Source organism: Crocuta crocuta, unplaced genomic scaffold (assembly GCF_008692635.1).
Source record: "Crocuta crocuta isolate KB4526 unplaced genomic scaffold, BGI_CrCroc_1.0 scaffold84, whole genome shotgun sequence".
NCBI classification, from domain to species: domain Eukaryota; kingdom Metazoa; phylum Chordata; class Mammalia; order Carnivora; family Hyaenidae; genus Crocuta; species Crocuta crocuta.
This window is the reverse complement of record NW_027530213.1, coordinates 3,629,315-3,641,574: the sequence shown is the minus strand read 5'-3', so window position 1 is coordinate 3,641,574 and position 12,260 is coordinate 3,629,315. Positions and strand designations below refer to the sequence as shown.

General features: G+C 38.6%; 2 protein-coding genes across 5 annotated transcripts in view; one reads left to right on the top strand and one right to left on the bottom strand.

Moving 5' to 3' along the window:
- Window positions 1-583, bottom strand: part of PIGP (phosphatidylinositol glycan anchor biosynthesis class P) — a 7,117-nt gene extending 6,534 nt beyond the window's left edge. Inside the window, exon 1 of one of the 2 annotated variants that reach the window (XM_077765457.1) lies at window positions 359-583. In XM_077765457.1, the coding sequence (XP_077621583.1) occupies window positions 359-516 (158 nt within the window). In that variant the 5' untranslated portion in view covers window positions 517-583. Of the gene's footprint in view, window positions 1-10; window positions 35-358 lie in introns of those variants that run through there. The other variant, XM_077765462.1, reaches the window with a different exon arrangement.
- The window catches only part of TTC3 (tetratricopeptide repeat domain 3), a 122,462-nt gene continuing 110,223 nt past the window's right edge, over window positions 22-12,260 (top strand). The window contains exon 1 of one of the 3 annotated variants that reach the window (XM_077765454.1): window positions 22-75. Coding sequence is in view for 2 of the 3 variants with exons in the window: in XM_077765453.1 (XP_077621579.1) it covers window positions 9,528-9,654 (127 nt within the window). In the remaining variant the exon portion in view is untranslated. Of the gene's footprint in view, window positions 76-9,358; window positions 9,655-12,260 lie in introns of those variants that run through there. The other 2 variants (XM_077765453.1, XM_077765455.1) reach the window with 2 other exon arrangements.

The following is a 12,260-nucleotide window of genomic DNA, read 5'->3' as shown; positions in this document are numbered from 1 at the left end:
TATGTGTCACCTTGTCGCGCTGCAGCCGAGATGCCCGGGGAGAGGGGCCCTCCACACCCCCTCCGTGGGTGTGTGGTGAGTGTGGGTGTGTGCGCGTCGCCCCGCGTCGTTCTCTGTGGTGCCCGTGGTGTGTCTGCGTGGGTCGGGGTGCCGGTGCGCTGGGGGTGTGGCCGCCTTTGTCGGCCCCAGTGGGTGTGTCCCCTTTGTCTTATATTTCCCCTTCTGCGAGCTTGGGTCCCTCCGGGGCGTCTGTGCGAGGGTGGGAGTAGCCTCTTTGTGTGCGCATCCCCCTGCCGCCCGCGCATTCCCGTCCGGAGGGTGACAGCCCCGATAAGCGAGGGGTCCCTCGGCCACGCGCCTGTGTGTCCACTCTCGGCTTCTTTGTGTTGCGCTCGTTCTCGGCGACGGCGCCTCTGGCGCGTGTGGGTGGCCCCCCATTATGTCACCGTCCCTCTCTGGGGTGGGGGTGCGCGTCCCCCGCTCGCGAGGCCGCGCGTTCTGCAGTCGTGACCCCATCCTGGGGCATCTGTGGCTCCAGGTGTGCGTCTTCGCGTGTCCCCGCCCGTGTGCCGCGCCCGGACCCTGTCGAATGTATGATCCCCCTTGTGCGCGTTTTCGTTCGCGAATGTTCGTGAACGTTCGTGCACGCTCCATGCTCTGTGTTGTGTGTGCCTTGTGTCTGCGCCACCTGCTTTCGTGAGAATGGCAGTCGAGTCCGGGGGCGGCCTCCTTCCCTGGAAGGGAAACGCTCCCCTCTCCGTTCTTTGGGGAGCATCCTCCCACCTCGGGTCTGGCCAGCTGCGCTGTAGTGTTGACGACAAGTGTGGCCTGTCGAGCCAGCCTATCCTGGGGACGCAACACGGGGGGAGCCAAGGGCCCCAAGTCGAGCCAAGGCGTAGGCGAATTTTGGCTGGTACCAGTGTAGAGTGCCTTTTCCAGAAGCGCCCTAGACACCCAAAGCCCTTCAGCTGCAGACTCCTTCCAAAATAGACGTACACGCCAGCTGGGTAAACGTATTCTAGCTGTGCCTGGGCGTTCGTGATCATACTGAACGGATCGTACAGTGTTTTATGGCGTTCACATAAATTGTCACTTGATTCTGCGCAACATTCTGGCGAGGGGAGTCAAGGTAGACATCTTACAGATTTTACTCCTCCCTCGAGGGCAGTTTCCTTATAGTTACAGCTCCAGTTTAGGACATTTTTTATTGCAAGAAATTTGGATTTTATTCCTAGGGGAAGTGGGGTTTATTACCAGGATACCCAGGGAAAGAGACTTGAAACCCGTTAAAGATCCCACCTCCTACGCCTCCTGTTGCTCAAAGGTTCGTGCTCTGCGCTCAAAGCTTGTGTTTCGGTGTCTGTTTATTTCTGTTCATTTGTTCGATTTTCTTACCTTTGCCTAATTTCCCTTTTTCTTTGTAATTTCTGGAATAATTCACACATAATATACGCAGGGGGGTGTAACCAGTCCTTGACCCAGATTTGCAAATGTATTATTTTGCCAAATTTACTTCAGATCCTTTTTTTTTTTAAAGAAGTAAAATTGCAGATACTGGAGGTGCTCTGAGTTCCTCCACCATCTCTAGCGGTAGCCACCGTGTTCATATTTTATACTTGACTCACAGTGAATCCGTAAGCAGTATGTAGTGGTATGTGTTTTAAATCTTACCGGTGTCAAATGATAATGTGTCTTTTTGCAACTTGCTTTTTTTGATCGGCATCACATTTTGAGATTTATATACAAATAAATTGGATAATTGTGTTACATTTGGTTCATTTTAATTACTGGTAAAGAATTCGATTGTATGAATATACCATAAATTATCCATTTCCCTATTGATGGAATTTAAAGTTGTTTCTGGGTTTTGACTCTAAAAACAATCCTGCAATTTGTACTCGTCTGCTTGTGCACACATGTGGAAGTTTCTCCAGGAAATACACCTTGTAGTAGAGTTGCTGGAGAGGATATGTGCATCTTCAACTTTAATATCACGGAAGCTCTCAAGGTGGTTGTACTAATTTTCACTCTCACTGGTTTTGAGTGAGGACACCCATTTATTTCCTCACATCCTTGCTAATATTTTATGTTACTAGACTTTTAACGTTTTTTGTCTTCTCTTTACTGACCAGCTTCCTTGTACTTTAGCTTATGGCTAAATTTGCTTGCAGCCACCTCGGCTTCTGCTCCAGCTCTGTGTCAGATGGGGTCATCTCTCACAGCTAATTTGCTCAGTCTTTATCTCCATGTGGTCCTCATAAGATTGATTCCAGTAAAAATTTACTTTGCACCTATGGTTGATGTAAAGGTAGTAATTTCCGCGATATGTCATATGTACCTCTCTAGTGGCAGTTGAGGCGATCTAATTGCTTTTTAAAATATGATGAATGGTTGAAAAATCTTTTTTCCTTTTTAATGTAATATTTGATATAATCAAAATATATGTAACAAAATGAAAATAATTTAAAAAACCAAAATATATGTGACATATATGCAGGTTGTGAAGCAAAATAATAAAATGAACACCAATCAGTACACCCAATCCAGGAATCAAAATGACCAGTATTGAATGTGCTCACCTCCTGAGTGACTACTATCCTGAATTGTGTGTTGTTCCTTGCTATTTTAAATATAATTTTGTCAGATATGTGTATATCCCTCAACAATGTACTGTATGGTTTTTGTTTTTGAGTTAAAGAAAAAGGAATTCTGGATACAGTTTTCTGAGACTTTGTTATTTCACTTCAATGTTGTTTTCTGAGATTCACTGATACTGAGTATAGATGTAAGTCATTATTTTTTAAGGCTGTGTAATATTCCACAGCGAATATAACACAGTATGCATTCTTCTTTGATGCACATTTTGGCTCTTTCTAGGTGTTGCTATTATGAAGATTTTTGTACATATCTTCTGGTACACAGTTGCAAGAATTTCTCTAATTTTCATGCTGGGGTATATGACCCACAGGGGAGTAATGAAGATATTTCTAGGGAGTTCTTGGGCACCACTGATAATGATTCAATGTCTAGATCATTAAATCCCATGTGTACTCTTCCCTAATATTGGTAATGCCTGCGGCCTGTAATAGAGGCCTCATGTTGCTTCTACTTTCCCCTTGCCTTTCCTAGTAGCATTCCTACCATACCAGTCCCCCATATCAAGTCTTAGGAAGGCACTGTCCCAAGCGGGAAAAACTCCATGGAAAACAAAGAGATAATTTAAAATCTAGTGTATGTTGTCAGAGAAAGCCTTTTTAAATCCAGGCACTTCCCATCTCGTCAAGACTGCATTTGCAATACAATTTGACAATTAAGTTTAATTATCAGTATATATAGTTATTTTTGCTAAATCCTATGCTGTAATTATGACAGGTTAAGCCAGTGATGTATCAGCTTTATTTTTAAATGCCACAAGAAATTCATCCTTGGCATTATTTAAACTTAGACTGAGCATTTTAGAGGTCATCTTAGTGTGACAATGATTAAAAGCATTTTTGGTGGTTTGTGAGCAAAAAAGGGTTGGAATATTACTGTGGTATGCTATTTGCTAGAAGTGAAATTGATGGATTATGGAGTATGAATGTTCAACTTGACCAAATTGTTTTCTGAAGTGGTTGCACTACCCTGTACATCAGCAGTTTGCCAGCAGTTTTGTCAATTCATATACTTGAATGAGCAGTGTGTAAGAGTTATGGTTGATCTGTATCCACTCCAACACTTACTATTATCAGATTTCTTTATATTTGATGATCAAATGGGTATAAAATGATATGTCGTTGTGATTTTAATTTGCATTTCTTTGTTAATGAGTTTGAGCATCTTTTCATATGTTTATGAACTGTTTCCCTTTTGTGACATACCTGATCTTGTCTTTTACCCATTTTTCTCAAGTTGTCTTTTAAAACTGATAAGCGGATAACACTGATCCTTTGTTGATTATATGCGTTGTAAATATCTTCTTCCAGTTCACAGATTGTCTTTTTACTCTTTATGGTGTATTTTGGTGAACAGAAGTTCTTAATTTTAATGTAATCTAATTGGAAACTTTACCTGACCTTGGAATTATAAGGACATTGTCCTGTGTTTCTTTTTAGAAGTTTTAAAATGATGTCTTTCACATTTAAATTCATAATCCATCTGGTATTGATTTTTGTGTATAGTGTGGGGCACTGATCCACATTCATTTTTTTCTTACATGTGGCTACAGCTGTCCTCATACCATAGGTGGAATTGTGCGTCTCTTCACCAGCATGGTTTTGTTTCTGGCTCCCTTTTCTTTGCCACTTGTTTCCTTGTCTATCTCTGTGTTATCCCACACTGTTATAATTACTGATCCTATAGCTTTACCAGAAATCTTACTATTTGGGGCAAGGGCTCTTGAGTCTCAGCTGTTCTTGGACCTCTGTTCTTGTTTTAAGAATCAACTTAAAACACGACATGAAAAACTCTTTGGAAGTTAATTGGAATTATTGAATCAATTTGAGGGAGAAATGAAATCTTTAAGATTTTGAGCCTTCCTGTCTGAGAAAATGGTATGTATTTCTATTTATTTAGGTTTTTGATGTCTTCTAATTTGGTTTTGTAACTTTCTCCATACAGAGAGAACATTAAACATTAATATATTCATTCTAATGTCTCTAGTAGTTCGTTTCCATTATAAACAGTGTTAAAGATTCTATTTTCTCTTTATTGTTAGCAAATAGAAATTTAATAGATTTTATATTAATCTTTAGCCATCCAATTATAAACTTTTATTATTTTTAATATATTTTCTGTAATTCTTTTGAGTTTTCTATGTGAATAATTGTATCATTGCAAATACTCACATTTTTGGTTCTTCCTTTCAATTACTTTCCCTTAAAATTTTGTTTCTTGCCTTAATATGCTAGCATACTTTTACATCTGTGTTCAATGGAAAGTGATTGTAGTGGATATACATGTCTCATTCCTGATTTTAAAGGGAGTGTTTCCCCACTAAAATTTTTTGTCTTAAGTTTTTGTAAATAACTCTTAGGGAAGTCTTTGCAGTTTTGTCACCTGATTTCCCGCATGGCACAGAAAAACTTGAGAGTATCTCATGGTTTTTCTTTTTAATCTGTTAAATGTAGTGGGTGTCAATTAATGTGTTCTAAAATTCTTAATTCTCTTTTGTATTCTCTACTGAGATAAACCTAAATTGATCTTAGTGAAGTTTTTTTTTTTTTATGAACTACTGAATTGAGTTTGCTAAGTAATATTTGGATTTTTTTTTTTTACCTGTTAATGAGTGAAATCACTCATCATTTTTCTTTATTGACTATCTTGTCTGATTTTGGCATCAGTGTTACATTGCCCTTATCCAGTTAGAGAAGAGTTCTTTTTTTTCTGTTCCCTGGGACATTTTGGAGTGGGGTGATTTGTTTCTTAGAAGTTTGGTGGAATTTGCCTCTAAGATCATTTAGATCTAATGTTTTCTTTCTATAAAGATTGTAAATTGTTAATAATTTAGTAGTAATTAGCAATGGAATAATAATAGGACTTCAAGTTTTCTATTTCTTTTAATCAATTTTGGTAAGTTTAAGAAATTTGTCTTTTCACCAAAAACTAAGTTGATTGACATCAAGTTCATGGTGTTGTCTTAATTCCCTTTTTAATTTATCCTATATCTGTAGTTATGTTCCCTTTTTCATTTTGTTTTTGTTTATTTTTTAATTTTTTTTTTTTTAATTTTGAAAGAGAACAGGGGAGGGGCAGAGAGAAAGGGAGAGAGAGAATCTTAGGCTCCTAACTGTCATCACCGAGCCCCATGCAGGGTTTCATCCCATGCACCTGAGACAAAATCAAGAGTCAATGCTTACCTGACTGAGCCACCCTGGCGCCCCTACCCCCTTTTCTCATTTTGAATATTTGTGATTACTTTTTTTTCTAGATTAATCTTGCCAAAAGTTTGTCTATTTTACTGATCTTGGCAATAGATTAATTTTTGGCATAATTAGTTCTGTTACATTTTCATTTTTTCGATTCTTTTATATATTTTTTTTTGAACTTCTAATTTTTAATTTAAATTGCATGTTTAACTTATTAGTTTTCAGACATTGTTATTTCCTAGTATAAATATGTTAGACTGTAAACTTGCTCAAAATTTATTTTTGCCTGTCTAACATTGTTTAACTTAAAATGTTTTTTAATTTTCAAATCTAAGTTTTGAAAATTTTAAAAATTAAAAACTTAAAAATTTTCATTTTGATTTCTTCTTTGACATACATGTTTTAAAATTTTCTTTGAAGCATGTTTTTTAATTTTCAAAGGTATCTACATTAACATTTTTTTCTTTTTATTATTCACTCCTAAATTGTGTTATCAGAGAATGTAGTATTTTGTCTTTAAAAAAATATTTGCTTGCCTTCAATTTATGACCTTGTACATAGTGAGTAATAACTGCTAAGTGTGTACTTGTGATGAGTATGTGGTTTCTAATTGTTAGGTATCTGTTAGCTCAGACTTGCAAATTGTGTTGTTCAGACTGCCTTTATTAATTTTTGTTTCCATCAGTCGTTAATTGAGAGAGATGTGTTGCAATCTCCCATTATTACTTTCTAGTTGAGTTCCTATAGTTCTAACAGCTTTTTTGGTGTATGTTGAGACTATTTGATTAGGTACATGAAAGTTTAACATTATTTTCTTAATGGATTGAACCTTTTCTATTATGCTGTGATCCTCTCGAAGGTTAATTTAGGTTTTTGTGTTAGTATCTATTTAATCTATCTCACCTTCCTTTTGGTGGTAATTTATCTGGAATATCCTCTTCCTTTATTTTACTCTCACATTTTTATGTCCTGACATTTCAAATGTCTGTTATAAAGAATATATTACTGGATTTTTCTTTTAATCCTGTCAGTTGATGCCTTTTAGTTGGTTGGGTTTTTTTGTTTGTTTGTTTGTTTGTTTTTTGAGAAATTAGTTCCAGTCTCTTGGTAGCTCAATTTTTTTCTAAAATGATTTTGATTTTTACCCTTGTTCTTGAGAGATAGGTTTGATAGGTATACAAATTCTAGACTGATCATTTTCTGTTCACATGGTGAAGTTATTATTCTACATGCAAAGCCTTCTGCCCGTTTTATTTTGCTGCTTTGAAGAAAATATTCTTTTTCTTTTGGTTGCTTTGGATATTCTGTCTTTGGTGCCGTGTCATTTCCTTTTTAAGTCTAATGGAGGTTACTTTTTGTTTATTTTCTTTTGGATACATGTTTCTTGATTCTGAATTTTGTTGGATTCTGATTTTTGTCTTTCAAGTGGTCTAGAGGATTCTGAGCCTTGTAGTAAACATTGTTTCTCAGAAAATTAATTGGATGTATATCTATTGAACTGTTTCCAGGTCAATTACTTTTCATTTTTCATAGTTTTCATTTTCTTGTTTCTCTATCAGAATTTACAGTGCTGAGTAATTTTACCAGCCATATCTTCTAGTTCATCAATTTCTCTTCATCTGTGCTTAATCTTCTCTTTAATGCGTTACCTTTTCCTTTTAACTGTTATATTTTTGATCTCTAAAAGTTCCATTTGGTTCTTTTTTCAGTACACCAAGTCTTTCTTTCATGTTGCTTGTTAATTTTTCTGAATCCATGGGTATTCTGTAGACTGTATCTGGCAGTCCCAATGTCTGATGTCTTTAGAGTCAGATTTATTGCTTGTTCTTTCTGTTGTCTGTCCCTCATGGTGAGTTGTCACCTCCTATGCTTGATGATCTTTGGTTATGAACTCCTATTTGATCTTTCTCTGTGGGATCTTGAGAGTTTGATTTGGGGGTGCTTTTCTCACAGGATTTGTATCATCTTTGGTTGGGAGCCAGGGAGTTTACATTGGACCACTTTCAGTGTCTTCACCTTGCTTCTGGCCCAGGGCTCAGTGTCCATTACTGCTCTTGGCAATACTGCTTGTAGCTCTTGACTGTGTCAGCTTTAGTTTTTAGCTAGAGATTTGTTGTTTTGGGGGGAAAGAGTACTTTTAAATGTTCCCTCGTTCTCTAAGCTCAGCAAAATTTAAAAAATTTTAGAATCTAGGATCTACTTTGTTTTACAGTGAGAGTCCCCTATTAGTTCAGTGTAATTAATGGGGTTAGAAATTCTTTATATTCATGTTTAATTTTAACAGTATGTTTACTTGAGTTTGTATTAGGAAAAAAAATCTGTCCTACCAAGTATAAGATTTCTTGTGGTATCAAATTTTCTATTAAAACAAGTCTACATCTGAGTTAAAAAGTTGACTTATTCTCAAAAAAATATTGAATGATAGTAATAGAGGTAGCAAGTGGATTTAGCAGTTTTCTACTCAGAGAGTGTGAAAAAAAATTGCAAAGTACTGAGATAGGGCATCAAGATGAATAGGGCTCAGTGTACCCTCACAGCCTACAGAGATACACTTGTGATGACCAGTGTGAGAACTGCAATCAGAAAAATATGGACAGGGTGCTCTGGGTTTATGGAGAAGAGGTGCAGAAAAGAACTTGGTAGTAGTAGTGAGAAGATCAGGAAATGCTTCCCAGAATCAAGTGTTAAGGACATTAGTGGTTGCAGAATAAGGTTTGTTTATGAATCAGAAGCATTGAGTATGAATGGCTTCTGTGTTGCATGTTGTGGAGTGACTGAAAATAAAAGCAGGAACAGGATTATCAAAGACCTTCCATGTTACTGTAGGGCATTTGTACTTTATCCTTAAGTTGAAGGGAAGCGATGAATGATTTTAAGCAGTAAAACGTTATGATCAGAGTTTTAGAGAGTGCCAAGTTTGAAGGAAGGTCACCAGCTAGAAGGCTGCTTGTTAAGTTCAGAGAAGAGAAGATGAAGCAACAGTGAAGGTAGTGTCATTGGCATGAACAGGTGTACAGGTGCTAATTTTAGATTTAGTAGGTGGGTAGAAATGACAGGACTTTGTGGTCAGAAGACCAGTAATGTTGAGAGAGACTGGGGAGTCCCGATCGCCCCCGGATTACTGGTTTGTTTAACCAGCTAGCATGTAGAGCAGTTGACTGATAACGTTTGGAAAGAGGAGACAATTTGGCTTCATTTGTTTGTTTTTGAGTAAAAAGATGTTTATTTTTGAACTTAATCTGAGAGGCTTGTGGGACGTCTTGTTTAGGATCCAGTAGCGGTTGATGGGGACTATGGAGATGCAGTTCAGCCTGGAGAAATTAGAGACTTCAGCATCTGGGTGTTTCAGCCATTGTTTGCTACAGTGCAGGATGAGATAATTTAAAGTGGCACATGGATTCTTTAATAGTTAAGAACTTAACGTGTATGGAAAACATAAATTGTATCTCAAATCTATGATATCATGGATATTATCACTTGGGCCAAGTGAGCCCAATAAAAGAGAACTACTAAGTAAATAAAAATACACATGATATGTGGAAATGGCAAAAATCCTGGTGATGCTGTGCAAATGATGGAAGTGCAGAAAGTACTATTTGAAGCCCTGGGTGTGGTACATGAGGTCACCGAGAAAAGAGTAAGCCTGAAAAGAAAAGAGAGGTGACATTTGGGTGGCGGGGAATGGAGAAGAAGAGCCCATGGAAACTGAGGAAAAGCAGCCAGAAGAATAGGAGGAAAACCAGGAGAAGATGGTCTTTGGATTCCAAACGAAGAGTTCTGAGAAGGAGGAAGTGGTCCACAGTGTCAAGTAAGTTGTAAGCTGAAACGTGCTCTTTGGACTTAGCAGTTAAGGTAGACCATTTAGCTGGAAGCACCCAAACAGTGGAGTTTTTAAAATATGCTTCTAATACTAACATTGATAGCTGATATTTATATTTCCTATATTCCATGTACTATTCTAAGCACTATAAACGTGTTAACTGGTTAATCAGGTAGGTAGTATTGCTGTCCCCATTGGAAACATGAGGAAACCCAAGCACAGAGAGGTTAAGTAACTTGCCCAAGATCACACACTCAGGAAACGAGGGAACTAGGATTCAGGACTGGGCAGTCTGGTTCCAGAGTCCGGGCTCTTAATTAACTACTGTGCCATATTGCCTCTTTGGTTAAAACAACGTAGAAAATAAAAATTACACCTGTGTCTACTTACAGTACAGTTGGTAGAGGATGTGGTGAGTAGGGTGTGATGTCAGTGAGATCTGCCAGTCTGTGAATGACCAGCATGCTGTCACAGTGGCTCAGTCTGCTCCGTATGAGCACATTAATTGGATTATAATCGATGCCATAATGGTGATGTGTCGGCTGTGACAGAGAGTTCTTGGCTCTTTCTGTATATATGCATGTACATATATGCAGATATATACATACACAAAAAAATGTAAGGCAAATGAGTTAAAAAGTGTATATATTTTACAGGATAGCATATGTCCCATTTTATGTGCCATACTTTGGGTGCTAAAATGTCTATTTTTTCCCAGTCATTCTCTTTTGGAGTTAAATTCTCTAAACTCTGGACACCTTGTTCATCCAGAACAGTTTAGGTTCCAGACAAAATGGATAATCTATCATAGAAGATCATTAAGAACCTTGTTGTAGACAGTTTTCCTTGAATGACAGAGGTGGAAACCCAGTTGCAGAAACCTGAAAGTGAGAGTGGAGGATTCGAATGGGAGAAAAGGGAGGAAGAATTCTTGATGAAGATGAACAATCTTTGTGGTAGGACGGAGGGGACACAAGAGCCGTATGACTCTTCGTCATGGTCAGAAAGGAGCTAATCAGAGTTAAAGGTTTAAAAACTGGCTTAAATCTGCACAGTGATCTGGGGTGTAGCCTTGGGAAGGATGAGACTTGGTGTCACAGGAGGTGAAGATCATTTTAGTCAAGGAGGTGAAGGGCAAGGCTGGGATCGTGAAGGGATCGTCTACACAGGCCTTGATGTGGCTGGGAGGAGAGAGGGGAACACTGTGAACTGATCGCTAGTGTTCTTAAACATGGCAACAAGCAACAACTGACTGGGTGGCAGTGACAAGGAAAGGTAGATAGAGTGAAACAGAGTGTTTGAGAGGAGAGTCTGTGGACTCAGAGAACCTAAGTTTAAATCCTTCCTAGCTTGGTGACCTTGAGTAAATTCCGTAATTTTACTAAGCATGCTTCTCATCTGCACACTGGAGGTGATGATAATTGGACCTGAGAATTGCTGCAAGGATGAATGAGATGGCGTATGTGAAAATGTTTGGTACAACGTGTGACAAATAGCATGAATAGTTTGCTAGGAAGGTGGTTATTCTTTATTTCTGACACTGTGAGGTTATCATACAGCAAGTTGGACGTAATGAGAATTAGAAGAACAGATTTGTATTTCAAGGACTGATGGTAGTCTTGCTTAGGAAGGAAGGAACTTTGTCCTAACAGGAGCAGGGTAATGATGGTGACGTGGAAAGGCCTAAGAAGCAGTGTCCGTGATAGTGCTGGTGAGGAGAGGAAACGACGGCCATTGCGTGGGCAAGACTTAGAAGTACTGCCATGCTGCGTTTTTCAGTGATATTTAGGTTCTGTAGCTAATCTCTGATGGCTGTAAATCTTTATTATTGAACGTTCTTCTGGGAAAAAGCCTTAGTCTGAAACTCCAGCCCTAATTCCCCTCTTCCCCCGTTGAAATGATTCTTTTTAAAACAAAGCTGATATGTTTGGTAACATGAGGCTGTTGATATGAGGGGTTTTGCCTGCCTTTGCGGTCTAGCAGTGCTGTGTGTTGTTCTAGTTGTGAGAGTGCCAGATGCAGTGATTGTTAGGACGATGGAAGTCTGGATGCGGCTGGGGAAGTTAGGAGATTGACAGACTCAACTGGTGCCACTCCAGCTCTGCCCTTTGTCCACGACAGGAGCACACACGGAGGGATGGAGAGCAGAATATGAGCAGCCAGTAGGAAACCATTTTCTCAGTGGAGTCAGGGTTTACTTGTGGGCAGGAGGTTGAGCACATGGTAGAGTTTGTGTGTGATGAAATGGCATATTTTATAGGATGCGGTAAAAACAGGTAGTATAAAAGGGCAGCAGTGGAGAGATGTCTTTTGTTCATTCAGCAATTTTTTAAGGCCTACCATGTGCACATACAAAAGTGAATAAAGTGCCCTTAATTACCTCCCAGCTAAGGGAGACATGCAAACAGATAAATTCAGAGTAGAGATGGTGACTGTGTGAGTCTAAGGGGAAATAAAAGAAAGATTAAACCGATATTTGAAGAGAGTTGGGGAAAGAATAGCAGACTGAGGATGAGAGTCTTCCAGATCTCAGTGTTCTTATTGATTATTTTGGGGAGGCCTCAGTTCCAAGGATTTTTCTAATATACCATAGA